At 37.9% G+C, this 27,307-nt stretch overlaps 1 protein-coding gene across 3 annotated transcripts in view; it reads left to right on the forward strand.

Moving 5' to 3' along the window:
* Window positions 1-27,307, forward strand: part of MEIKIN (meiotic kinetochore factor) — a 138,359-nt gene that overhangs the window by 29,028 nt on the left and 82,024 nt on the right. For all 3 annotated transcript variants that reach the window (XR_009495214.1, XR_009495215.1, XM_024995043.2), the window contains exons 6-7: window positions 283-402; window positions 27,111-27,150. Coding sequence is in view for 1 of the 3 variants with exons in the window: in XM_024995043.2 (XP_024850811.1) it covers window positions 283-402; window positions 27,111-27,150 (160 nt within the window). In the remaining 2 variants the exon portion in view is untranslated. The remainder of the gene's footprint in view (window positions 1-282; window positions 403-27,110; window positions 27,151-27,307) is intronic.

A 27,307-nucleotide genomic window follows, 5' to 3' on the forward strand; every position in this document is an offset into this window, starting at 1 on the left:
CATAACGTTTGCATTGAATACTGGCCTAACTAAATATGCCATATAATAATATGGGGATAATGGGAAAAGTGGGGAAAAGGAAGTAAGAGTATTTGGGCATTGTAATAGCCCAAAGATTATTTAATATCCTGATGTCCTCAAGGGTTTTTTTTATGCTTCACCTAAACTTTCTTCAATTACTGTAGCTTTGTATGGGCTAGGAACCTAAGTTGGGGAGAAAAAGGTAACCTGCCACTTGTATGCTATTCAGAATTTTGTGCCATTTCTCCCTGCTTCTTTTAGAATGGGAGCATCCCATGTTGGAAGAAAACATGCCATGTAAGAATTCTACTCTTTTGGACATAAGTAAAGCAGTAGCAATAGAGAAGGTACCTGAGTTTTCAAATCTCTCTGCAATTTTAGGTAAGTTTCACATTCTTTTTCCTCATGTCACAAAGGGAAAAACCCTTGTCAGTATTGAAAAAGCAAAGTATTTTTTCTCTTGAATGATTTTTTAGCTAAATTAATCAATTAGGATTACCTTTGGCTACACATAATATCTGACTAATAGTAAGTAACTTAAGCATATATGGGTTTACTTTTTAAAAACATTTATTTTGAATTTTATTAATATACTTGCAGAAAAGTTGCAAAAATAATAAAAAGGGTTCCCATATACCTCCCATCCAGCTTTCTGAAATGTTATTTTCTATAACCACAATCAGTTCAGTTCAGTTGCTCAGTCATGTCCGACTCTTTGTGACACCATGGACTGCAGTACACTAGGCTTCCCTGTCCATCACCAACTCCCAGAGCTTGCTCAAACTCAGGTCCATTGAATTGGTGATGCCATCCAACCGTCTCATCCTGTGTCGTCCCCTTCTCTCCTGCTTTCAATCTTTCCCAGCATCAGGGTCTTTCCCAATGAGTCAGTTCTTTGCATCAGGTGGCCAAAGTACTGGAGTTTGAGCTTCAGCATCAGTCCTTCCAATGAATATTCAGGACTTATTTCCTTTAGGATGGACTGGTTGGATCTCCTTGCAGTCCAAGGGACTCTCAAGAGTCTTCTCCAGCACCACAGCTCAAAAGCATCAACTCTTTGGCACTCAGCTTTCTTTATAGTTCATCTCTCACATCCATATGACTACTGGAAAAACCATAGCCTTGACTATATGGACCTTTGTTCGTCTAGGTTGGTCATAACTTTCCTTCCAAGGAGTAAGTGTCTTTTAATTTCATGGCTACAGTCACCATCTGTAGTCATTTTGGAGCCCAGAAAAATAAAGTCAGCTACTGTTTCCACTGTTTCCCCATCTGTTTGCGATGAAGTGATGGGACCGGATGCCATGATCGTAGTTTTCTGAATGTTGAGTTTTAAGCCAACTTTTTCACTCTCCTCTTTCACTTTCATCAAGAGGGTCTTTATTTCTTCACTTTCCGCCATAAGGGTGATGTTATCTGCATATCTGTTATTGATATTTCTCCCGGCAATCTTGATTCCAGCTTGTGCTTCTTCCAGCCCAGCATTTCTGATGAGGTACTCTGCATATAAGTTAAATTAGATTGTTATTTCTCCCTTAATCTACTGTGACAGATCTTCAGTCTTGGTCTTTTGTAAGCTTGATACTTTTGAAGATTACTGATCAGTTATTTTGTAGAATGTCTCTCCATTTGAATTTGTCTAGTGTTTTCTCATGATTAGAAAGAGATTATGCAATTTTTGATAAGAATACCACAGAAATGATGTTGTATTAAGGAGTTCTTAATGTCAGTACATTTATGTTATTATTGGTCATATTAATGTTCACTTGATTAAGGTGATATCTGGTTTTCTCCACTGTAAAGTTACTAGCTTCCCTCTGTAGTTAATAAATACCTAAAAAAAAAATAGTTTATGGCTCCATAAGTCCTGTTTCTCCTCAAACTTTCATCCACTGATACTACCATTCCTCAGAGGAACTTGACTGCAACAGTTCTTACTGTGGTGTTCATGTAATGGTGATTTTCAATCAATACTTTGCTGTTACCTGTTACATTTATTAATTGAAATTTCTTTTTGAAAAGTAACTATTTTCTGCCATTTATTTATTCAGTTATTTATATCAGTATGAACTCATGGATATTTATTTTATGGGTTAAAATCCACTTCTTTTTTGCTTTGTCTCTCTCTCTTCCTCCCTCCTTCCCTTCCTTTATCCTATTATACACACAGAGAAGTTTCAGATTTGTTAACCTAGATCCCTGTGAGAAATACATTTACTAAATAGATTACTACAGCATTTATGTACAGTTCTATTTGTCTTTAGCATTACAGTGTCCTATCAACAGACTCTTTTCAAAAATTAGATAGGCTAGTTCTTTTCCTCCACTTTCACTGAAATTATTGTTCAGTTGTTATGTAGTAATTAATACATTCCTTTGGTAGTGTTGAATTCAGTTTTTGATTCCCCCTTCCTATTTGGTTTTGTCTATTTATTCAGGGGGAGAGGGCTGTTGAAGGTATGTGAAACATTACTATGGTTCTAAGAATTATAGTTATACAAAAAAATATTATCATACAAGCAATACAGTAGAGTATTGCTACATCTTCTTCTACTGCTACCATGATGCTTTTGCCCTCTTCTTTCTACCCCATTTCCACCCACCCCTTTTTGGTAAGCAGTCTCTTTAATTTATGCTTTATCTTTTTTGTGTTTCTTTTACACAAATGAACAAAGCCCTGTGTATTTTCTTTCTTTTTTAAATTGAGGTATAGTTGATTTACAATATTGTATTAGTTTTAGGTATACAACAGGGTGTTATATATATATGTATTTTTCAGATTATTTTCCATTATATATTATTACAAGATATTGAATGTAATTTTCTATGCTATAGAGTAAATCCTTGTTACTTATCTATTTTAGGTATAATAGTTTATTTCTGTTAATCCCATACTCTGAATCTGTCCCTCTCCTTCTTTCCTTTCCCCTTTTACAGCCATAAGTTTGTTTTCTATGTCTGTGAGTCTATTTCTGTTTTGTAAATAGATTCATTTGTATTATTTTTTAGATACCATATATAAGAGATGCCATATATTTGTCTTTCTCTTTCTGACTTACTTCACTAAATATAATATTCTCTAGGTCCATCCATGTTGCTGCACATGGCAATATTACATTCTTTTTATGGCTGAGTAATACTCCATTGTGTGTGTGTGTGTGTGTGTGTGTGTGTGTGTGTGTGTGTACACACACACATCCATACTACATCTTAAGCTAGTCGTCTGTTGATAGGCACTTGGGTTGTTTCCATGTCTTGACTATCATAAATAGTGCTGCCGTGAATGTTAGGATGCATGTATCTTTTTAAATTAGAGTTTTCATCTTTTCTGGGCATATACCCAGGAATGGGATTGCAGGATCATACATAGCTCAATTTTAAGTTTTTTGAGGAATCTACATACTGTTTTCTATAGTGGCTACATTTTCATTGTGGCAATTTACATTCCCACCAACAGTGTAGAGGGTTCCTTTTCTCCACACTCTCTCCAACATTTTTTGGGGTATACTTTTTCATGATAGCCATTTTAACAGATGTGAGGTAATACTTCATTGTGGTTTGGATTTTCATTTCTCCAATAGTGATATTGAGTGTTTTTCTTGTGTTTATTGGCCATCTATGTGTCTTCTTTAGAGAAATGTTTATTTAGGTCTTCTGCTCATTTTTTGAGTGAGTTGTTTGCTTTTTCATATTGAGTTGTTTGACCTGTTTGTCTCTATTGGATATTAACCCGTTGTCAGTTGCATCATTTACTAATATTCTCTTTAATTCTGTCGGTTGTCTTTTCACTTGGTTGATGATTTCCTTTGCTGTGCAAAAGCTTTTAAGCTTAATTGGGTCCCATTTGTTTGTTTTTGCTTTGATTTCTTTTGCCTTGGGAGACTGAGCATAGAAGATATTGCTACAATTTATGTCCAAAATATTTTGCCAGTGTTCTAGGAGTTTCATCATGTCATGTTTTCAGTCCTTTTTTTTTCTTTTCTGCACTGGGTCTTCGTTGTTGTGCATGGGATTTCTCTAGTTGTGGCTACTGAGCTTCTCATTGTGATGGCTTCTCGTTGTCGAGCACAGGCTCTAGGGTGCAAGGGCTTCAGTTGTTTCAGCTCACAGGCTCTAGAGTTCAGGCTTCATAGTTGTGGCACACAGGTTTAGTTCCTCCTCAGCACGTGGAATCCTAGTTCCCAGACCAGGGATCAAACCCATGCCCAGCATTAGCAGGTGGATTCTCGACCACTGGACTACCAGGGCAATCTCTGACATGCCTTTATATTTATTAAAGCATCTTGAGTTTATTTTTGTATATGATGTGAGGGCGTGTTCCAATTTCACTGATTTACATGTAGCTATCCAGCAACCTGCTCCAGTGTTCTTGCCTATAGAATCCCCATGGACAGAGGAGCCTGATGGGCTACAGTTCATGGGATTGCAGAGTCAGACACCACTGAGTGACAAAGCACAGCACAACACATCCAGCTTTCCTAGCACCTCTTGCTGAAGAGACTGTCTTTTCTCCATTGTATATTCTTGCCTCTTTTACTGTAGATTAATTGACTATGTCTGTTTTGGTGCTAATACCATGCTGAGTTTGGATTACTGTATCTTTGTAGTATTGTCTGAAATTTGGAAGGGTTATGCCTCCTGCTTTGTTCTTTTTTCTCAGGATTTCTTTGGCAATCTGGGTCTTCTGTGGTTTCATATGAATTTTTGGATTATTTGTTCTTGTTCTGTTAAATATGCCATGGATATTTTGATGCAGATTGCATCAGATCTGGAGATTTCTTTGAGGAGTATTGTGATTTTTAAAATGTTAATTTTTATAATCTGAAAGCTTGGGATATCTTTCCATTTCTTTGAATCATCTTCTGTTTCCTTAATCAGTGTTTTATAGTTTTCAGCATGTAGGTATTTTACCTCCTCAGATAAGTTTATTCTTAGATTTTTTTATATGATTTTTAAACAGGATTTTTTTTACTTTCTCTTTCAGATATTTCATTATTAGTGTAAAGAAATGCAACAGATTTGTATATAGTAATCTCATATCCTGCAACCTTCCTGAATGCATATTTTAGTTCTAATAATCTTTGTCTCGAGACTTTAGGAGTCTCTATATAGAGTATCATGTCATCTTCAAATAATGACAATTTTACCTCTTCCTTTCCATTTGAATCCATTTTTGAGGAATTTTTTAAATTAAAGTATAGTTGATTTACATTGTTGTGCCAGTCTCTGGTGTATAACCAAATGACTCAGTTATATACGTAGATATGTTCTTTTTTTATATTCTTTTCTATTATGGTTTATCCCAGGAGATTGGATATAGTTCCCTGTGCTATACAGTAGGACCTTGTTGTTCATCCATTCTAAATGTAAAAGTTTGCATCTACCGACTGCAAATTCCCAGTCCATACCTCTCTCTCCCCACTTCCCCTTGGAAACCAAGTCTGTTCTCCCTGTGACTCAGTTTCTGTTTTGTAGATAGGTTTGTTTGTGCCATATTTTAGATTCCACATATAATGATACTATATGCTATTTGTCTTTTTCTTTCTGACTTATTTCACTTACTACAATAATCACTAGATCTGTCCCTGTTGCTGCAAGTGGCATTATTTTTATAGCTGAGTAGTATTTCATTTAATATATCTATCATATCTTCTTTATCCATTCATCTGTCAATAGACATTTTGGTTGTTTTCATGTTTTGGTTATTGTGAATAGTGCTGCTATGAACATAGGAATGCATGTGTCTTTTTGAATTATATTAATAGTTTTCTCCAAGTATATTCCCAGAAGTGTGATTGCTAGAGCATATGGTAATTCTATTCTTAGTTTTCTGAGGAATCTCCAAGCTGTTTTCAATATAGGCTTCATCAACTTACATTCCCACCAACAGTGTAGGAGGGTTCTCTTTTCCATTTGGATACATTTTATTTCTTTCTCTTGTCTGATTGATGTGACTAGGACTTCCAATGATACATTGAATAGAAGTGCCAAGAGTGGGCATCCTTGTCTTATTCCTGAATTTAATGGGAAGCTTTTCAGCTTTTCACAGTTGAATATCATGTTTGTTGTGGGCTTGTCAAAATGGCTTTTATTATATTGAGATATGTTCCTTCTATACCCACTTTGGCCAGAGTTTTTATCATGACTGGATGTTGAATTTTATCAAATGCTCTTTCTGTGTCTATTGAGATGATCATGTGATTTTGTCTTTTCTTTTGTTAACGTGATGTATGTCATTGCTTGATTTGCATGTGTTGAACCATCCTTATGACCCTGGATTGAATACAACTTAAATCATAATGTGTGGTCCTTTTTTGTATTTTTGGATTTGGTTTGCTGATATTTTGTTGAGGATTTCTACTACTATATTCATCAACAATACTTACCTTTAATTTTCTTTTTAGAACCTTTTCTGTTTTTTTTTTGTTTTTTTTTTAATCAGGGTGATGGTAGTCTCATAGAGTGAATTTGGAAGTGCTCCTATCTCTTCAAGTTTTTGAAATAGTTTGAGAAGGATAGGATTAGTTCTTTTTATGTTTGGTGGAATTCTTCAGGGAAGCCAACCAGTTTTGAATTTTTGTTTGCAAGGAGTTTTTTAAATTACAGATTCTATTTCATTTCTAGTGATCAGTCTGTTCAAACTGTTTCTCCTTATCTCCGTTTTGGCAGCCTGTATGTTTCTAGAAACTTGTCCATTTCTTCTAGGTTCTCCAATATGTTGGCTTACATATCTTCATAGTATACTCTTATCTCTCTCTCTCTCTCTTTTTTTTTTTTTTTGTATTTCTGTGGTATCAGTTGTTACTTCTCCTCTTTCATGTCTTATTTTGTTTATTTGGATCCTCTCTTCTTCTTCATGAGGCTAGCTAGAGGTTTGTCAATTTTATCTTTTAAAAAATCAGCTTTTGGTTATATTGATCTTTTCAATTATTTTTTAATCTCTATTTTATTTATTTCTTCTCTGATCCCTGTAATTTCCTTTCTTCTTTTGACTTGAGGTTATCTTTGTTCTTCTTTTTCTAATTATTTTAAGTAATACATTAGGTTCTTTAAGACTATTTTTTGTTTCTTGAGGATGGTCTATATTGCTATAAACTTCCTTCTTAGAATTTCTTTTGCAATATCACCTAAATTTTGTATTGTTTTGTTTTCATTTTTCTTTGTTTCAAGGTATTTTATGATTTCTTGTTTGATTTCAACATTGTTTTTTTTTTTTTTTAGTAACATGTTGTTCAGTCTCCATGAGTTTTTGTTCTTTTTCTGCTTTTCATTCTAGTTTCATACCATTATGGTTGGAAAAGATGCTTGAAATAATTTCTGTCCTCTTAAATATGTTGGGGCTTATTTTGTGACCTATTGTCTATTCTGGAAAATATTTTCATGCACACTTGAGAAGAATGTGTGTGTGTGTATGTATGTATGTGTATGTCATGTCCTATAGATATTAAGTCCAGTTGGTTTGTTTTGTCACTTAAAACTTCTGTTTTTTATTGATATTCTGTCTGGGTGATCACTCCATTGATGTCAGTGGGGTGTTAAAAGTCTCCTACTATTATTGTACTATTACCCATTTATCAATTTATGTTAGTTAGTATTTGTTTAATATATTTATTGTTGTTGTTTTCGTTCATTTACTAAGCTGTGTCCAACTCTTTTGTAACCTCATGGACTGTAGCGTGCCAAGGTCCTCTGTCCTTCACTAGTTCCTGGAGTTTGCTCAAATTCATGTCCATTGAGTCACTGAAGCTACCAAACCATGTCACACTCTGCCACCCCCTTCTCCTTTTGTCTTCAATCTTTCCCAGCATCAGGGACTTTTGCAATGAGTCAGCTCTTCTCATCAAGTGGCCAAAGTACTGGAGCTTCAGCAGCAGTCCTTCCAATGAATATTCAGGATTGATTTCCTTTAGCTTTGACTGGTTTGATTTCATTGCAGTCCAACAGACTCTCAAGAGTCTTCTCCAAAACCACAATTCAAAAACATCAATTCTTTAATGCTCAGCTTTCTTTATGGTTCAACTTGAAACTCAATGTTAAAAAAACCTAAGATCGGCAGTCCTAAGATGGCGGAGGAATAGGACAGAGAGACCACTTTCTCTCCCACAAATTCATCAAAAGAACATTTGAACGCTGAGTAAATTCCACAAAACAACTTTTGAATGCTGGCAGAGGACATCAGGCACCCAGAAAAGCAGCCCATTATCTTTGAAAGGAAGTAGGAAAAAATATAAAAGATAAAAAGAGAGACAAAAGAGGTAGGGACAGAGATCTGTCCTGGGAAGGGAGTCTTAAAAAAGACAGAAGTTTCCAAACACCAGGAAACACTCTCACTGGTGAGTCTGTGGGGAGCCTTGGAACCTCAGAGGGCAACATAACTGGGAGGAAAAATAAATAAATACTTAAAACCCACAGATTACATGCCCAACGGTAACTCCCAGCAGAGAAGCAGCACAGATGCCGGCATCCACCACGAGCAAGCGGAGATTGGACAGGGAGGCTCAGGCTGCATTGCTTAGAGTAAGGACCTGGATGAATGTCCCAAGGGCAATCTGAGGGAACTAACTTGAGATAGCAAACCAGACTGTGGGATAGCTAACTAGCAAAAAGCACTAACCTAAGACACCACCAGGCCGGCTCACAGAACAAAGGACTGAGCAGACTAGCCAGCTGTGGACCAGCCCATCCCCCACCGGAGACAGGCAGGCGAGGGCAGCCAGAGCCAGAAGGGGGGTGATCACGGCCCCAGAGAGGCATCATCTACCAAACTGCAAGCAGGCTTTGTTGCTAACCAAGACTTCTTGGGATTCTGGACGGTTGACATCTGCCAGGAGGGTTGCAGCCAGAGATCAGCTCCCCAGAAGAGACACAAGGCACACCTGAGAAGGTGCGCCAGTTGTAAACCCAGAAAACCGAGTGGCAGGGATGGGGGAGGTGATAAGTCAAAGCGACCGTGCTCGCCAAGCACCTGGTCACCTGAGCTGTGTGGACCTGGGAAGGGCACAATGCAGGCCCAACCGAGTCAACGCCTTTGTGGAGTACCCGAGTACCTGAACCTGAGTGGCTTAGACCTGGGAAGTGCATACAACCCAGGGCTGGCCTTAGACAGTTCCTAGCAGAGCATCTAGAGCCTAAGCAGTGTAGACAGGGAAAGCACACACGCCATGAGCGGGGGCAAACCCAGTGTGGCCGAGTCACTGTGAGCACATGCCAGTGTTATTTGTTTGCAGTGTTCTTCCCTGGTGGCTCAGAGGGTAAAGTGTCTGCCTACAATGCGGGAGACCTGGGTTCAATCCCTGGGTTGGGAAGATCCCCTGGAGAAGGAAATGACAGCCGACTCCAGTACTCTCGCCTGGAAAATCCCATGGACTGAGAAGCCTGGTAGGCTACAGTCCATGGGGTCGCAAAGAGTCGTACACGACTGACCAACTTCACATTCACTTTCACTTTTCCTCCCCACAGCACGACTGAACAAGTGAGCCTAAAAAAGTGTCCACCACAGCCCCCTTGTGTCAGGGCGGAAATTAGACACTGAAGAGACCAGCAAAGAGAAGAAGCTAAAATAAACAGAGGGAACCACCATGGAAGTGACAGGTGCAATAGATTAAAATCCTGTAGTTAGCACCGACTACATAGGAAGGAGCCTATAGATCTTGTGAAGTATAAGCCAGATCAAGGAACTATCTGAAAATGAACTGACCCCACGCTGTCCACAGGAACACCAGAGAAAGTCCTAGATATATTTTTACTATTATCATTCTTTAAATTTTTAAAATAAAAATTTTTTAAATTTTTAAGTCCTCTATTACACCTTTAATTTTCATTTTTATAACCTACTATTACTTTGCAAAAAAAAAAAAGACCCTATTTTATAAAGCAAACTTCATATATATATTATAATTTTTGTGACTTTGTTTTTTTCTTCAGTATTGTATTTTTGAGAATCCAGCCTCTACTCTAGATTTTTAATCCTTGCTTTTTGGTATTTGTTATCAATTTTGTACCTTTAATAACCCAATCTTCAATACCCATTTTTACGTGGGAGCAAGATCACTGGCTTGACTGCTCTCTCCCTCTTTGGACTCTCCTTTTTCTCCACCAGGTCGCCTCTATCTCTTCCCTCCTCTTTCTCTTCTCTGCCCGACTCTGTGAATCTCTTTGTGTGTTCTGGACTGTGGAGAACACTTAGGGAACTGATTACTGGCTGGATCTGTCTCTCTTCTTTTCATTCCCCCCTTTATCCTCCTGACCACTTCTGTCTCCTTCCTCCCTCTTCTCTTCTCTGTGTAACTCCGTGAACATCTCTGAGCAGTCCAGACTGTGGAGAGCACATAAGGAAGTGATTACTGGCTAGCTTGCTCTCTCCTCTTTTGATTCCCCCTCTTCTCCTCCTGGTCACCTATATCTCCCTCCTCCCTCTTCTCTTCTCCATGTAACTCTGTGAACCCCTCTGGGTGTCCCTCACTGTGGAGAAACTTTTCATCTTTAACTTAGATGTTTTATCATTGGTGCTGTATAGATGGAGAAGTCTTGAAGCTACTGTAAGAATATGAATGAAAACCAGAGGCAGGAGGCTAAAGTCCAAATCCTGAGAACACCAGAGAACTCCTGACTCCAGGGAACATTAATTGATAGGAGCTCATCAAACGCCTCCATACCTACACTGAAACCAAGCACCACCCAAGGGCCAAGTTCCAGAGCAAGACATACCATACAAATTCTCCAGCAACGCAGAAACACAGCCCAGAGCTTCAATATACAGGCTGCCCAAAGTCACACCAAACTCACTGACATCTCATAACTCATTACTGGACACTTCACTGCACTCCAGAGAGAAGAAACCCAGCTCCACCCACCAGAATACTGACACAAGCTTCCCTAAGCAGGAAACCTTGACAAGCCACCCATCCAGCCTCTCCCACAGTGAGGAAACTCCACAATAAAGAGAACTCCTGGAAAGGCCTCCCCAAACACAGCAATATAAACAAGATGAAAAGGCAGAGGAATACCCAGCAGGTAAAGGAACAGGATAAATGCCCACCAAACCAAACAAAAGAGGAAGAGATAGGGAATCTATCTGATAAAGAATTCCGAATAATGATAGTGAAAATTATCCAAAATCTTGAAAACAAAATGGAGTTACAGATAAGTAGCCTGGAGACAAGGATTGAGAAGATGCAAGAAAGGTTTAACAAGGACCTAGCAAAATAAAAATGAGTTGATATATAATGAATAATGCAATAAATGAGATCAAAAACACTCTGGAGGGAACCAACAGTAGAATAATGGAGGCAGAAGATAGGATAAGTGAGGTAGAAGATACAATGGTAGAAATAAATGAAACAGAGAGTAAAAAAGAAAAACGAATTAAAATAAATGAGGACAACCTCAGAGACTCTCTGAGGCAATGTTAACAATCTCTGGGACAATGTTAAACACCCCAACATTCGAATCATAGGAGTCCTAGAAGAAGAAGACAAAAGAAAGACCATGAGAAAATACTTGAGGAGATAATAGTTGAAAACTTCCCTAAAATGGGGAAGGAAATAATCACCCAAATCCAAGAAACCCAGAGAGACCCAAACAGGATAAACCCAAGGCGAAACACCCCAAGACACATATTAATCAAATGAACAAAGATCAAACACAAAGAACAAATATTAAAAGCAGCAAGGGAAAAACAACAAATAACACACAAGGGGAGGCCCATAAGGATAACAGCTGACCTTTCGATAGAAACTCTTCAGGCCAGGAGGGAATGGCAGGACATACTCAAAGTGATGAAAGAAAATAACCTACAGCCCAGATTACTGTACCCAGCAAGGATCTCATTCAAATATCAAGGAGAAATCAAAAGTGTTACCGACAAGCCAAAGCTGAGAGAATTCACCACCACCAGACCAGCTCTCCAACAAATACTAAACGATTTTCTCTAGACAGGAAACACAGAAAGGGTGTATAAACTCGAACCTAAAACAATAAAGTAAATGGCAATGGTATCATACTTATCAGTAATTACCTTAAATGTAAATGGGTTGAATGCTCCAACCAAAAGACAAAAACTGGCTAAATGGATACAAAAACAAGACCCCTATATATGTTGTCTACAAGAGACCCACCTCGAAACAAGGGACACACACAGACTGAAAGTAAAGGGCTGGAAAAAGATATTCCATGCAAATAGAGACCAAAAGAAAGCAGGAGTAGCAATACTCATATCAGATAAAATAGACTTTAAAACAAAGGCTGTGAAAAGAGACAAAGTAGGACACTACATGATGATCAAAGGATCAATCCAAGAAGATATAACAATTATAAATATATATGCACCCAACATAGGAGCAGTGCAACATGTAAGACAAATGCTAACAAGTATGAAAGGGGAAATTAACAGTAACACAATAATAGTGGGAGACTTTAATATCCCACTCACACCTATGGATAGATCAACTAAACAGAAAATTAACAAAGAAACACAAACTTTAAATGATACAACAGACCAGTTAGACCTAACTGATATCTATATGACATTTCACCCCAAAACAGTGAATTTCACCTTTTTCTCAAGCACACAAGGAACCTTTTCCAGCATAGATCACATCCTGGGCCATAAATCGAGCCTTGGTAAATTCAAAAAAATTGACATCATTCCAAGCATCTTTTCTGACCACAATGCAGTAAGATTAGATGTCAATTACAGGAGAAAAACTATTAAAAATTCCAACATATGGAGGCTGAACAACATGCTGCTGAATAACCAACAAATCACAGAAGAAATAAAAGAAATCAAAATATGCATAGAAACGAATGAAAATGAAAACACAACAATCTGTGGGAACCTGTAAAAGTAGTGCTGAGGGGATGGTTCATAGCAATACAGACATACCTCAATAAATAAGAAAAAAGTCAAATAAACAACCTAACTCTACACCTAAAGCAACTGGAAAAGGAAATGAAGAACCCAGGGTTAGTAAAAGGAAAGAAATCTGAAAAATTAAGGCAGAAATAAATGCAAAAGAAATAAAAGAGACCATAGCAAAAATCAACAAAGCCAAACGCTGCTTCTTTGAAAAGATAAATATAATTGACAAACCATTAGCCAGAGTCATCAAGAAACAAAGGGAGAAAAATCAAATCAATAAAATTAATAATGAAAATGGAGAGAGCACAACAGACAACACAGAAATACAAAGGATCATAAGAGACTCTATCAGCAACTATAGGCCAGTAAAATGGACAACTTGGAAGAAATGGACAAATTCCTAGAAAAGTACAACTTTCCAAAACTGAACCAGGAAGAAATAGAAAGTCTTAACAGACCCATCACAAGCGCGAAATCGAAACTGTAATCAGAAATCTTCCAGCAAACAAAAGCCCAGGTCCAGATGGCTTCACAGCTGAATTCTACCAAAAATTTAGAGAAGAGCTAACACCTATCCTACTCAAACTCTTCCAGAAAATTGCAGATGAAGGTAAACTACCAAACTCATTCTATGAGGCCACCATCACCCTAATACCAAAACCTGACAAAGATGCCAAAAAAAGAAAACTACAGGCCAATATCACTGATGAACATAGAGGCAAAAATCCTTAACAAAATTCTAGCAATCAAAATCCAACAACACATTAAAAAGATCGTACACCATAACCAAGTGGGCTTTATCCCAGGGATGCAAGGATTCTTCAATATCAGCAAATCAGTCAAGGTAATACACCACATTAACAAATTGAAAAATAAAAACCATATGATTATCTCAATAGATGCAGAGAAAGCCTTTGACAAAATTCAACATCCATTTATGATAAAAACCCTCCAGAAAGCAGGACTCGAAGGAACATACCTGAACATAATAAAAGCTATATATGACAAATCCACAGCAAACATTATCCTCAATGGTGAAAAATTGAAAGCATTTCCCCTAAAGTTAGGAACAAGACAAGGGTGCCCATTCTCACCACTACTATTCAACATAGTTTTGGAAGTTTTGGCCACAGCAATCAGAGCAGAAAAAGAAATAAAAGGAATCCAAATTGGAAAAGAAGAAGTAAAACTCTCACTGTTTGCAGATGACATGATCCTCTACATAGAAAACCGTAAAGACTCCACAAGAAAATTACTAGAGCTAATCAATGAATATAGTAAAGTTGCAGGATATAAAATCAACACACAGAAATCCCTTGCATTCCTAGACATTAATAATGAGAAAACAGAAAGAGAAATTAAGGAAACAATTCCATTCACCATTGCAATGAAAAGAATAAAATACTTAGGAATATATCTACCTAAAGAAAAAAAAGACCTATATATAGAAAACTATAAAACACTTGTGAAAGAAATCAAAGAGGATACTAATAGATGGAGAAATATACTGTGTTCATGGATCAGAAGAATCAATATAGAGAAAATGCATATACTACCCAAAGCAATCTATAGATTCAGTGCAATCCCTATCAAGCTACCAGTGGTATTTTTCACAGAGCTAGAACAAATAATTTCATAGCCAAAGCAATCTTGAGAAAGAAGAATGGAACTGGAGGAATCAACCTGCCTGACTTCAGGCTCTACTACAAAGCCACAGTCATCAAGACAGTATGGTACTGGCACAAAGACAGAAATATAGATCAATGGAACAAAATAGAAAGCCCAGAGATAAATCCATGCAGCTATGGACACCTTATCTTTGACAAAGGAGGCAAGAATATACAATGGAGAAAAGACAATCTCTTTAACAAGTGATGCTGGAAAAACTGGTCAACCACTTTAAAAGAATGAAAGTAGAAAACTTTCTAAAACCATGCTGAAAAATAAACTCAAAATGAATTAAAGACCTAAACATTTAAGCCCAGAAACTATAAAACTCCTAGAGGAAAACATAGGCAAAACACTCTCCGACATAAATCACAGCAGGATCCTCTGTGACTCACCTCGCAGAATATTGGAAATAAAAGCAAAAATAAACAAATGGGACCTAAATAAAATTAAAAGCTTCTGCACAACAAAGGAAACTATAAGCAAGGTGAAAAGGCAGCCTTCAGAATCAGAGAAAATAACAGCAAATGAAGCAACTGACAAATAATTAATCTCAAAAATATACAAGCAACTCCTGCAGCTCAATTCCAGAAAAATAAATGACACAATCAAAAAATGGGCCAAAGAACTAAAGAGACATTTCTGCAAATAAGACATACAGATAGCTAACAAACGAAAAGATGCTCAACATCACTCATTATCAGAGAAATGCAAATCAAAACCACAATGAGGTACTATTTCATGCCAGTCAGAATGGCTGCTATTCAAAAGTCTACAAGCAATAAATGCTGGAGAGGGTGTGGAGAAAAGGGAACCCTTTTACACTGTTGGTGGGAACGCAAACTAGTACAGCCACTATGGAGAACAGTGTGGAGATTCCTTAAAAATCTGGAAATAGAACTGCCATACGACCCAGCAATCCCACTGCTGGGCATCCACACCAAGGAAAACCAGAATTGAAAGAGACATGTGTACTCCAATGTTCAACACAGCACTGTTTATAATAGCCAGGACATGGAAGCAACCTAGATGTCCATCAGTAGACGAATGGATAAGAAAGCTATGGTACATATACAGAATGGAATATTACTTTGCCATTAAAAAGAATACATTTGAATCAGTTCTAATGAGGTGGATGAAACTGAAGCCGATTATGCAGAGTGAAGTAAGCCAGAAAGTACTGGAACCAAGGAGACCTTGTTCCTTTAGTGAGTTTATTCCAGGCACTAGGAGTGAAAATGAACTTGCTCCTACTGGAGTTTAATTCCATTGCTTTTGACTCCAGAAAGATCCCAGTGCCTTTTGACAATGGCCAGGGTTTTCTGTATTTTCCCGCCAGTTTTTCCCAAAGGAAACTCATTCCAAATACCTTTTCCACTGAGGTCTTTAAAGGAAAATGGAATTCTGGTTCATACTGTGGTCTCTTGCAACCTCAGGTCTTTAATGTGATCACTTTCAAATTTAAAAGATCCAGGTGGAAATATTTTAACTATGCTGGTAATAATTCTACAGAATACCTGAATTCTTAACACTGTTGTGTTTCAGTATAAGTGGTGACTTTTTCTTTTTATGTCTTTGATCTGGTTTTGTTCCTGTAATACAGCCACCCGATTTTGTGAGGGGGGAATAATACGTGGTTTTTGTACAAAAATGTTTCTCAGTGTGTTATTTCGGAAAAGTGAAGGGAGGGAGTTGGGGAGACTGGAAGAAATTGATCAAGAAGGCCTAATCTCCCTCTTTTTCAGTGAATAAATGGAACATCATTTCTGGAAAAAAAAAAAAAAAAGAAAAACACCAATCAGTATATTAACCCATATATATGGAATTTAGAAAGATGGTAACAATAACCCTGTATGCGAGACCGCAAAAGAGACAGTTGTATAGAACAGTCTTTTGGACGTGGGAGAGGGCAAGGGTGGGATGATTTGGGAGAATGGCATTGAAACATGTATATTATCCTATGTGAAACTATCACCAGTCCAGGTTCAATGCATGATACAGGATGCTTGGGGCTGGTGCAATGGGATGACCTAGAGGGATGGGATGGGGAGGGAGGTGGGAGGGGCCTTCAGGATGGGGAACACATGTACACCCGTGGCAGATTCAGTCAATTTATGGCAAAACCAATACAATATTGTAAAGTAATTAGCCTCCAATTAAATAAATTTGTATTAAAAAATAAACACAGAACATCGTTTTCTTCTTCAGTGTTTTATAAAGCTCAAGAGCTCTACATAATAATCATAAGCATGCCAAATGATTCATAAAGGGTAAAATTTTGGGGAAAGGTGATATTTGAATTGAAAAATAAAATTTTATAATAAAACCATTTTATTATTGGACAGTCATGTTTTGTTCTTTTGAAAAGAAATACATAATAATGACTTTATTTGTTCAAATAAAAGGCACTTGATGCTCTTACAGATGTTTGGGAAAAGGAAATCTGTCTCTCCTTACATGTATAATTTCTTTCAATGTCCTGGTGGTAAACATTCACATAACCTGGAAATCTTCATCAGTGATTCACCTTACACATGAAATGTAAATAATATCTGGGAGTAAACCTATTACAAAATTATGTTACCTAAATCTTTCTAGTATTTTATCACCAAAATAAGAGAAATTAAAAAAAAAAACTAAGATCATGGCATCCCTTTTATTGGGTACATTTATGTAAATGAGTATAATATCATCCTCTTGTACTGATTCCTTTATCATTATGTAATGTCCTTCTTTTGGTGATAGACAGGGAGGCCTGGCGTGCTGCAGTTCATGGGGTCGCAAAGAGTCGAACACGACTGAGCGACTGAACTGAACCTAAAGCCCTTCTTTGTCTTTCTTTGTGACTTGTGTTTTAAAGTCTGTTTTGTCTGAGTATTGCTACCCTTATTTGTTTGTCATTTGTGTTTGCGTGAAATATCTTTTTCCATCCCCTTACTTTCAATCTGTGTGTGTCTTTTGTCCTGACGTGAGACTCTTTTAAGCAGCGTATTGTAGCTTCTTGTTTTTTATCCAGTCTGCCACTCTTCGTTTTGATAGGAACATTCAGTCCATTGACATTTAAAGGAGGTATGTACTTACAGTCATTTTCAGTTTTGTATTCCAGTTGTTATTGTAGTTTCTCTTTGTTCATTTCTTCTTCCTTTTGTTTTTTCTTTTGTGGTTTGATGATTTTCTTTTGCAGTATGCTTGAGTTCTTTTATTTTTCATTTTTATGTATCTTTTATATGTTTTTGATTTGTGATTACCCTGAATTACAAGTATATTGACCCATTATTATATCTACATGCTTTAAACTGATAGTCATGCAAGTTCAAACACATTCTAAAATGATCTACATTTTATACTGCCCTCCTCCACATTTTGTGATTTTTATGTCCTATTTTACAACTACATGCTTATCCTTTTGCTGGTAATTGTAGTTATAATTGTTTTTACAAATTTTTTTATTGTTTTTTTTTTTTTTTTTACTCTGTACTGTCTTCAATCATCGAAGAAGGCAGTGGCACCCCACTCTAGTACTCTTGCCTGGAAAATCCCATGGATGGAGGAGCCTGGTGGGCTGCAGTCCATGGGGTTGCTAAGAGTCAGACACGACTGAGTTACTTCACTTTAACTTTTCACTTTCATGCATTGGAGAAGGAAATGGCAACCCACTCCAGTGTTCTTGCCTGGAGAGTCCCAGGGACGGGGGAGCCTGGTGGGCTGCCGTCTATGGGGTCGCACAGAGTTGGACACAACTGAAGCAACTTAGCAGGCAGGCAGGTCGTCAATTATTTTATATATTTGCCTTTCCTGTTGTGTTTTTTTCCCATTACTATAGATTCTTGCTTCTTTTCTATTTAGAAAAGACCTTTCAATATTTCTTTTATGGTAGGTGTAGTATTGTTGAATTTGTTTAGTTGTTGCCTGTCTGAGAAATTCTTTATCTTTCTTTCTATTCTAGATGATAATCTTGCTGATAGAGAATCCTAGGTTTTTTCCTTTCAGTAATTGGAATATATTATGCTACTCCATTATGGCCTGTAAAATTTCTGCAGATAAATCAGCCGGTAGCTCTTTGGGGGGAGGGATCCCCTTGTAATTGGCTCTGTTTTTTTCTCACTGCCTTACAATCCTCTCTTTAACTTTTGCCATTTTAATTATGATATACCTTGGTGTGCTCTGTTTGGGTTAATCTTATTTAGTACCCTTTGTGCTTGCTATACTTTTTCCTTCTTTAGGTGTGGAAAGTTTTCAGCCATAATTTCTTCAAGTACATTCCCATCCATTTCTCATTTTCTCCTTCTAGAACCCCTGTTGTGTAGGCTGGAATGTTTTATATTATCCAATATATTTCATATGTTGCTTTCAGTTTTTTCATTTGTCTTTCTGTCTGCTATTCTGATTGAATGATTTCTATTATTCTATCTTCTAGATCACTTGTTTGATCTTCTGTGTCATTTACTTTGCTATTCATTGCTTCTAGATTGGTTTTTATCTTGGTAATTGAATTGTCTAGTTTTGATTGGTTCATTTTTATAATTTCTAGTTCCTGTTACAGTGGTCTGCATTTCTATCAATAATGTTTCTTAATTATGTTAACTTTTTTATTACTACTTTTTTGAATTCAGGGTTTAGAGGACTGGTGATCTCCATTTCATTGTTTTTGCTTACAGAGGATTTCTTTGTTCTTTTAATTGGGAGTAGTCCCTCTAACTTCATTTTACTTGACTTTGTGTGTCTTTATTAATTTAAGAGAAACAGTTCTCTACCGTGATCTTGAAGGAATGTTTTTCCATGAGAGCATCCTGGTTCAGGGTGTGTGTGTCCAGTGTTTTTGGTGTAAGGGCTGGTTTTGGTGTCAACACCAGCCATGTCTTTCCTTAGGTTGTGCTGACCATTATTCCCTAGATAGGGGGTGTGTTTCATGCTAGACTATCTAGAGCCTATGCAGAATGTGAGGCAGGGCTTCCTCTCTGCTCAGTGGCTGTCCCATCTTGTCAGAGGCAAGGTTTGCTCCCTAGTTGTTGGATTAGAAGCTCTGAGGGTCAGGTTTGATCAGGCTCTGTTGCCTTTGAGTGTGTCCTCTACCCCGCAGCAGGTGACACCCATTCGGTCACAGAGCACCTATGTGCTGCCTGTGTAGGCATCTGTGGCTCTACTCAGAAACAGCTCAAGGTCACATCCATTTCTCTGTTGTGTTCATCCTAGATATAGCACAAGGCTGTGATGAGACACAGACTGAGGCTGGGGATCAGGGCATTGTGAATACAGGAAGTGAGGTGGCTGTGCTGCCCCTTGAGACCTGAGCTGCCTCTCTGGCAGATCTCTCCCAGAACTTGTCTGCTCCAGATCTACCACTAAGGTGTGGTAAGGAGTTGGTGGAGCCAGGGCACTCTCACTGGGAGACGAACCACCACCTATTCCTGAGTGTGCTGACAATGGCCTCCACAGCTCCACTTGGATCACATTCCAGCCACTCTCAGCTGTCTCTGAATAGCTAGATGAAGTCCTTTCCCAGGGCCTTTGTGTTCAAGGTTCAGCACTTAGCCACTACACACTCTTTTTTTCTTTAATTTTAAAAAAATATTTATTTTTTAATTGAAAGATAATTGCTTTACAGAATTTTGTTTTCTGTCAAACCTCAGGATGAATCAGCCATAGGTATACATATACCCCCTCCCTTTTGAACCTTCCTCCCATCTCCCTACCCATCCCACCCCTCTAGGTTGATACAGAGCCCCCTGTTTGAGTTTCCTGAGGCATACAGTAAATTCCCGTTGGCTATCTATTTTACATATGGGAATGTAACTTTCCATGTGACTCTGTTCATACATCTCACCCTCTCCTCCCCTCTCCCCATGTCCATAAGTCTATTCTCTATGTCTATCTGTCCACTACTCCCCTATAAATAAATTCTTCAGTACCATTTTTCTAGATTCCGTATATATGTGTTAGAATACGATATTTATGTTTCTCTTTCTGACTTACTTCACTCTGTATAATTGGCTCTAGGTTCACCCACCTCATTAGAACTGACTCAAATGCATTCCTTTTTATGGCTGAGTAAAATTCTATTGTGTATATGTACCACAACTTCTTTATCCGTCCATCTCTTGATGGACATCGAGGTGGCTTCCATGTTCTAGCTATTGTAAATAGTTCTGCAATGAACAATGGGATTACATGTGTCTTTTTCAACTTTGGTTTCCTCAGGGTATATGCCTAGGAGTGGGATTGCTGGGTCATATAGTGGTTTTGGAGAAGGCAATGGCACCCCACTCCAGTGTTCTTGCCTGGAAAATCCCATGGATGGAGGAGCCTGGTAGGCTGCAGTCTATGGGGTCACTGAGGGTCGGGCATGACTGAGCGACTTCACTTTCAATTTTCACTTTCATGCACTGGAGAGAGAAATGGCAACCCACTCCAGTGTTCTTGCCTGGAGAATCCCAGGGACAGAGGAGCCTGGTGGGCTGCCGTCTATGGGGTCGCACAGAGTCAGACACGACTGAAGCGACTTAGCAGCAGCATGGTGGTTTTATTCCTAGTTTTTTAAGGAATCTCCATACCATCTTCCATAGTGGCTGTATCAATTTACATTCCCACCAACAGTTCAAGAGCATTCCCTTTTCTCCACACTCTCTCCAGCATTTATTGTTTGTAGACTTTTTGATGATGGCCATTCTGACTGGTGTGAGGTGATATCTCATTGTAGTTTTGATTTTCATTTCTCTAATAATGAGTGATATTGAGCATCTTTTCATGTGTTTATTAGCCATCTATATGTCTTCTTTCTGAGAAGGCAATGGCAACCCACTCCAGTACTCTTGCCTGGAAAATCCCATGGATGGAGGAGCCTGGTAGGCTGCAGTCCATGGGGTGGCTAAGAGTCAGACACAACTGAGCGACTTCACTTTCACTTTTCACTTTCATGCATTGGAGGAGGAAATGGCAACCCATTCCAGTGTTCTTGCCTGGAGAATCCCAGGGACGGCGGGGCCTGGTGGGCTGCCGTCTATGCGGTCGCAGAGTCGGACACGACTGAAGCGACTTAGCAGCAGTAGCAGCAGCAGCATGTCTTCTTTGGAGAAATGTCTGTTTCGGTCTTTTCCCCACTTTTTGACTGGGTTGTTTGTTTTTCTGGCATTGACTTGTATGAGCTGCTTTTATAGTTTAGAAATCAACCCTTTGTCAGTTGTTTCATTTGCTATTATTTCCTCCCATTCTGAGGGTTGTCTTTTCACCTTGCTTGTAGTTTCCTTTGCTGTGCAAAAGCTTTTAAGTTTAATCAGGTCCCACTTGTTTACTTTTGTTTTTGTTTCCTTTACTCTAGGTGGTGGGTCATAGAGGATCTTGCTTTGATTTATGTCATCGAGTGTTCTGCCTATGTTTTCCTCTAAGAGTTTTATAGTTTCTGGTCTTACATTTAGGTCTTTAATCCATTTCCAGTTTATCTTTGTGTATGGTGTTAGGCAGTGTTCTAATTTCATTCTTTGACATGTAGCTGTCCAGTTTTCCCAGCACCATTTGTTGGAGAGGTCTTTGCCACATTGTCTTTGCCCCATTGTATATTCTTGCCTCCTTTGTCAACAAAAAAAAGGTACCCATAGGTGCATGGGTTTATTTCTGGGCTTTCTATCTTGTTCCATTGGTCTATATTTCTGTTTTTGTGACAGTACCATACTGTCTTGATGACTATAGCTTTGTAGTATAATCTGAAGTCAGGAAGGTTGATTCCTCTAGCTCCATTCTTCTTTCTCAAGACTCCTTTGGCTATTCGGGGTCTTTTGTGTTTCCATATGAATTGTGAACTTTTTTACTCTAGTTCTGTGGGAAATGCCATTGGTAATTTGATAGGGATCTCACTGAGTTTGTATTTTGCTTTTGATAGTATAATCATTTTCACAATATTGATTCTTCCTACCCAGGAACATGGAATATCTCTACACCTGTTCATATCATCTTTGATTTCTTTCATCAGTGTCTTATAATTTTCTGTGTACAGTTCTTTTGTCTCCTTAGGCAAGTTTATTCCTAGATATTTTATTCTTTTTGTTGCAGTGGTGAATGGGATTGATTCCTTAATTTCTCTTTCTGATTTTTCATTGTTAGCATATAGAAATGCAAGTGATTTCTGTATATTGATGTATCCTGTGACTTTGCTGAATTCACTGATTGGCTCTAGTAATTTTCTCATAGTATCTTTGGGGTTTTCTATGTACACTATCTATCATGTCATCTGCAAACAGTGAGAGCTTTACTTCTTCTTTTCTGATCTGGATTCCTTTTATTTCTTTTTCTTCTCTGATTGCTGTAGCTAGGACTTCCAGACTATGTTGATTAACAGTGGTGAAAGTGGACATGCTTGTCTTGTTCCTGATGTTAGCGGGAATGTTTTCAGTTTTTTGCCAATGAGAATGTTTGCTGTAGCCTTCTCATATATGGCCTTCACTGTGTTGAGGTAGGTTCCTTCTGTGCCCATTTTTCGAAGAGTTTTAATTATAAATGGGTGCTGAATTTTGTCAAAAGCTTTTCCTACATCTATTGAGAATGTCGTATGGTTTTTATCTTTCCATTTGTTAATACAGTGTATAACATTGATTGATTTGTGTATATTGAAGAATCCTTGCATCCCTGGAATAAACCCAACTTGATCATGGTGTATGAGCTTTCTGATGTGTCGCTGAATTCTGTTGGCTAAAATTCTGTTGAGGATTTTTGCATCTATGTTCATCAGTGACATTGGCCTGTAGTTTTCGTTTCTTGTGTTGTCTTTGTCTGGTTTTGGTATTAGGGTGATGGTGGCCTCGTAGAATGAGTTTGGAAATGTTCCTTCTGCAATTTTTGAAAGAGTTTTAGAAGAATAGGCATTAGCTTTTCTCTAAATGTTTGACAGAAATCTGTGAAGCCATCTAGTCCTGGGCTTTTGTTTGGGGGGAGATTTTTTATCACAACTTCAATTTCAGTGCTTGTAATTGGGTTGTTCATAATTTCTATTTCTTCCTGGTTCAGTCTTGGAAGATTGAACTATTCTAAGAATCTATCCATTTCTTTCAGGTTATCCATTTTATTGCCAAACAGTTGTTCATAATAGTCTCTTAGAATCCTTTGTATTTCTGCATTGTCTGTTGTAACCTCTCCTTTTTCATTTCTAATTTTGTTGATTTGATTCTTCTCGATTTTTTGCTTGATGAGTCTGGCTAAAGGTTTGTCAATTTTTCTTATCTTCTCAAAGAACCAGCTTTTAGTTTTATTAATCTTTATTATTGTTTATTTCATTTCTTTTTCATTTCTTTCTGCTTGGATCTTTATGATTTCTTTTCCTTCTACTAGTTTTGGAGGGTTTTTTGTTCTTATTTTTTCAGTTGTTTTAGGTGTAAAGTTAGGTTGTCTATTTGATGTTTTTCCTGTTTCTCAAGGTAGGATTGTATTGCTATAAACTTCCCTCTTAGGACTGCTTTTGCTGCATCCCACAGGTTTTGAGTTGTCATGTTTTCATTGTCATTTGTTTCTAGAAATGTTTTTAGTTCCCTTTTGATTTCTTCAGTAATCTGCTGGTTATTTAGAAACATATTATTTAATATCCATGTATTTGTGTTTCTTAAGGTTGTTTTTTTTTTTTTTTCTTGTAATTGATATCTAGTCTCATAGCATTGTGGTCAGAGAAGATGCTTGATACAATTTCAATTTTCTTAAATTTACTGAGGTTTGATTTGTGACCCAAGATGTGGTCTATCCTGGAGAATATTCCATGTGCACTTTAGAAGAAGGTTTATTCTTCTACTTTTGGATGAAATGTCCTGAAGATATCAATGAGATCCAGCTCATCTAATGTATTATTTAAGACTTGTGTTTCCTTATTAATTATCTGTTTTGATGATCTCTTCAATGGTGTGAGTGGGGTGTTAAAGTCTCCTATTATTATTGTGTTACTGTCAATTGCCCCCTTTATGTCTGTTAGTGTGCATAGATATTTACAATTGTTATGTCTTCCTCTTGGATTGATCCCTTGATTATTATGTAGTGTCCTTCCTTATCTCTTGTAATCTTCTTTATTTTAAGGTCTATTTTGTCTGATATGAGGATTGCTACTCTAGCTTTCTTTTGCTTCCTATTTTCATGGAATATATTTTTCCATCCTCTTACTTTCAGTCTATATGTGTCTTTAGGTCTGAAGTGGGTTTCTTGTAGACAGCATATATATAGGTCTTATTTTTGTATCCATTCAGCCAGTCTGTGCCTTTTAGTTGGAGCATTTAATCCATTTACATTTAAAGTAATTATTGATATATATGTTCCTATTGCCATTTTCTTAATTGTTTGGGGTTGATTTTGTAAATCTTTTTTCTTTTCTTGTATTTCTTGATTATATAAGTCCCTTTAACATTTGTTGTAAAACTGGTTTGGTGGTACTGAATTCTCTAAATGTTTGCTTGTCTGAAAAGTTTTTGATTTCTCCATCAATTTTGAATGAGATCCTTGCCAGGTACAGTAATCTTGGTTATAGATTTTTCCCTTTCAGTACTTTAAATATATCCTGCCATTCCCTTCTGGCCTGCAGAGTTTCTGCTGAAAGATCAGCTGTAAAATGTATGGGTTTCCCTTGTATGTTACTTGTTGCTTTTCCCTTGCTACTTTTAATATTCTTTCTTTGCGCTTAATCTTTGTTAGTTTGATTAGTATGTGTCTTGGTGTGTTTCTCCTTGGGTTTATCCTGTATGGGACTCTTTGTGCCTCTTGGCACAAATAGATTGACTATTTCATTTTCCATGTTAGGGAAATTTTCAACTATAATCTCTTCAAAGAATTTCTCATACCCTTTCTTCTTCTCTTCTTCTTCTGGGACCCCTATAATTTGAATGTTGGTGTGTTTGATATTGTCCCAGAGGTCTCTGAGAATATCCTCTATTCTTTTCATTCTTTTTACTTTATTCTGCTCTTCAGAAGTTATTTCCACCATTTTATCTTCCAGCTCACTGATTCATTCTTCTGCTTCAGATATTCTGCTACTGGTTCCTTCTAGAGTATTTTTAATTTCAGTAATGGTGTTGTTTGTCTCTGTATGTTTATTCCTTAATTCTTCTAGGTCTTTGTTAATTGATTCTTGCATTTTCTCCATTTTATTTTCAAGATTTTTGATCATCTTTACTATCATTATTCTGAATTTTTTTTCAGGTAGTTTGCCTATTTCCTCTTCATTTATTTGGACTTCTGTGTTTCTAGGTTGTTCGTTCATTTGTGTAGTATTTCTCTGCCTTCTCATTCCTTATAAAATTTATTGTGTTTGAGGTCTCCTTTTCCCAGGCTTCAAGGTTGAATTCTTTCTTCCTTTTGGTTTCTGCCTTCCTAAGGTTGGTCCAGTGGTTTGTGTAAGCTTTGTGTAGGGTGAGATTAGTGCTGAGTTTTTGTTTGTTTGTTTGTGTGTTTGTTTTTCCTCTGATGGGCAAGGCTGAGTGAGGTGGTAATCCTGTCTGCTATGATTGGGTTTGTATTTTTGTTTTGTTTGTTGTTTAGATGAGGTGTCCTGCACAGGGTGGTACTGGTGTTTGGGTGATGCCGGGTCTTGTATTGAAGTGGTTTCCTTTGTGTGAGTTCTCACTATTTGATACTCCCTGGGGTTTGTTCTCTGGTAGTCTAAGGTGTTGGAGTCAGTGGTCCCACTCCAAAGGCTCAGGGCTTGATCTCTGAAGTCCCCTGTGCTTGAGTTTCCTCAGTAGTCAAGAAGGAGTGGTGACAACATCTACTCTGAAGGCATGCTGTGCCACTTCTGCAGACCCTTTTACTGGCACCAGGATCTGTGTCCTCCAGCTGAAGTCATCCCTTAAGTCAGCCTCCTTGATGAATAGCCCTCTCTCTTATATGATCCTCTGGTGATTTGAAGATTTTGAAATCCAGTGGGACCTGTGTGGTCGTCCTGGGTCCCAAAACCTTTCTTCACACTCTTTTGATGCCACCCTACATGCATGCAAGATAGTGGCCACCACAGCTCCATCCAGATCATGCCCCAGGCACTCTAGTGTGTCTCTGTGTAGCTAGACCAAGTCTTTGCCCAGAACCTGGTTCAGGCTGTGGTGCAGAGTGAGTGGGGCTTGGGTACTTCCCCTTTGGGGTTGGGAAGTGCCATGAAGTCCTCTTTGCCCTGATTTTTGGCAAGCCAGCATGTGTGTACTCCTCATTCCAGCTCTACTATCATCTCAGTGGATTTCTGAGCAGGAAAGGAAGTTTGTCTCATGCACACAGGACCCCCCAGGTTGGGCTTAACTTAATGCTCCCCAGGGAAAGAGTCTACCCACACAGATGTTTTATTTCATTACAGATTCCTCCCAGGCGCACAGGTCCTGACCTGATGCCCTTTTTTTTTTCCCATCCCAGCTGATTATGTGGAGATCCTTCTTGCAGCTTTGGTTGTATAGACATTTTCCTGCCAGTTTCCAGTTAGTTTTCCATGAGAATTATTCCACATGTGGATATATTTTTTAATATGTTTGCTGTGGGGGGTGAACTCCATCTTCTCCTATTCTGCCATCTTGGTTCCCCTCCCCTGAATTATATTCCTAATAGATCTTTTTTCCCCCCTTAGGTACCTCTTCAGAAGACTATCAGAAATGCCACAGAAAAGTGTAAGGACTAACATTTTTTAAAGTTGTTGTGTTTTTAATGCTTTTTGTTCTCATAGTTATATAGCAAGTATGATTATTAGCCCAGAAATTCAGGTGTTTGTTTATTTGGTATTTGTTGAGGACTCACTATATGCCAGGACTGTTCTGATTACCAGAG

This window comes from Bos taurus, chromosome 7 (assembly GCF_002263795.3).
Source record: "Bos taurus isolate L1 Dominette 01449 registration number 42190680 breed Hereford chromosome 7, ARS-UCD2.0, whole genome shotgun sequence".
In the NCBI taxonomy this organism is placed as follows: domain Eukaryota; kingdom Metazoa; phylum Chordata; class Mammalia; order Artiodactyla; family Bovidae; genus Bos; species Bos taurus.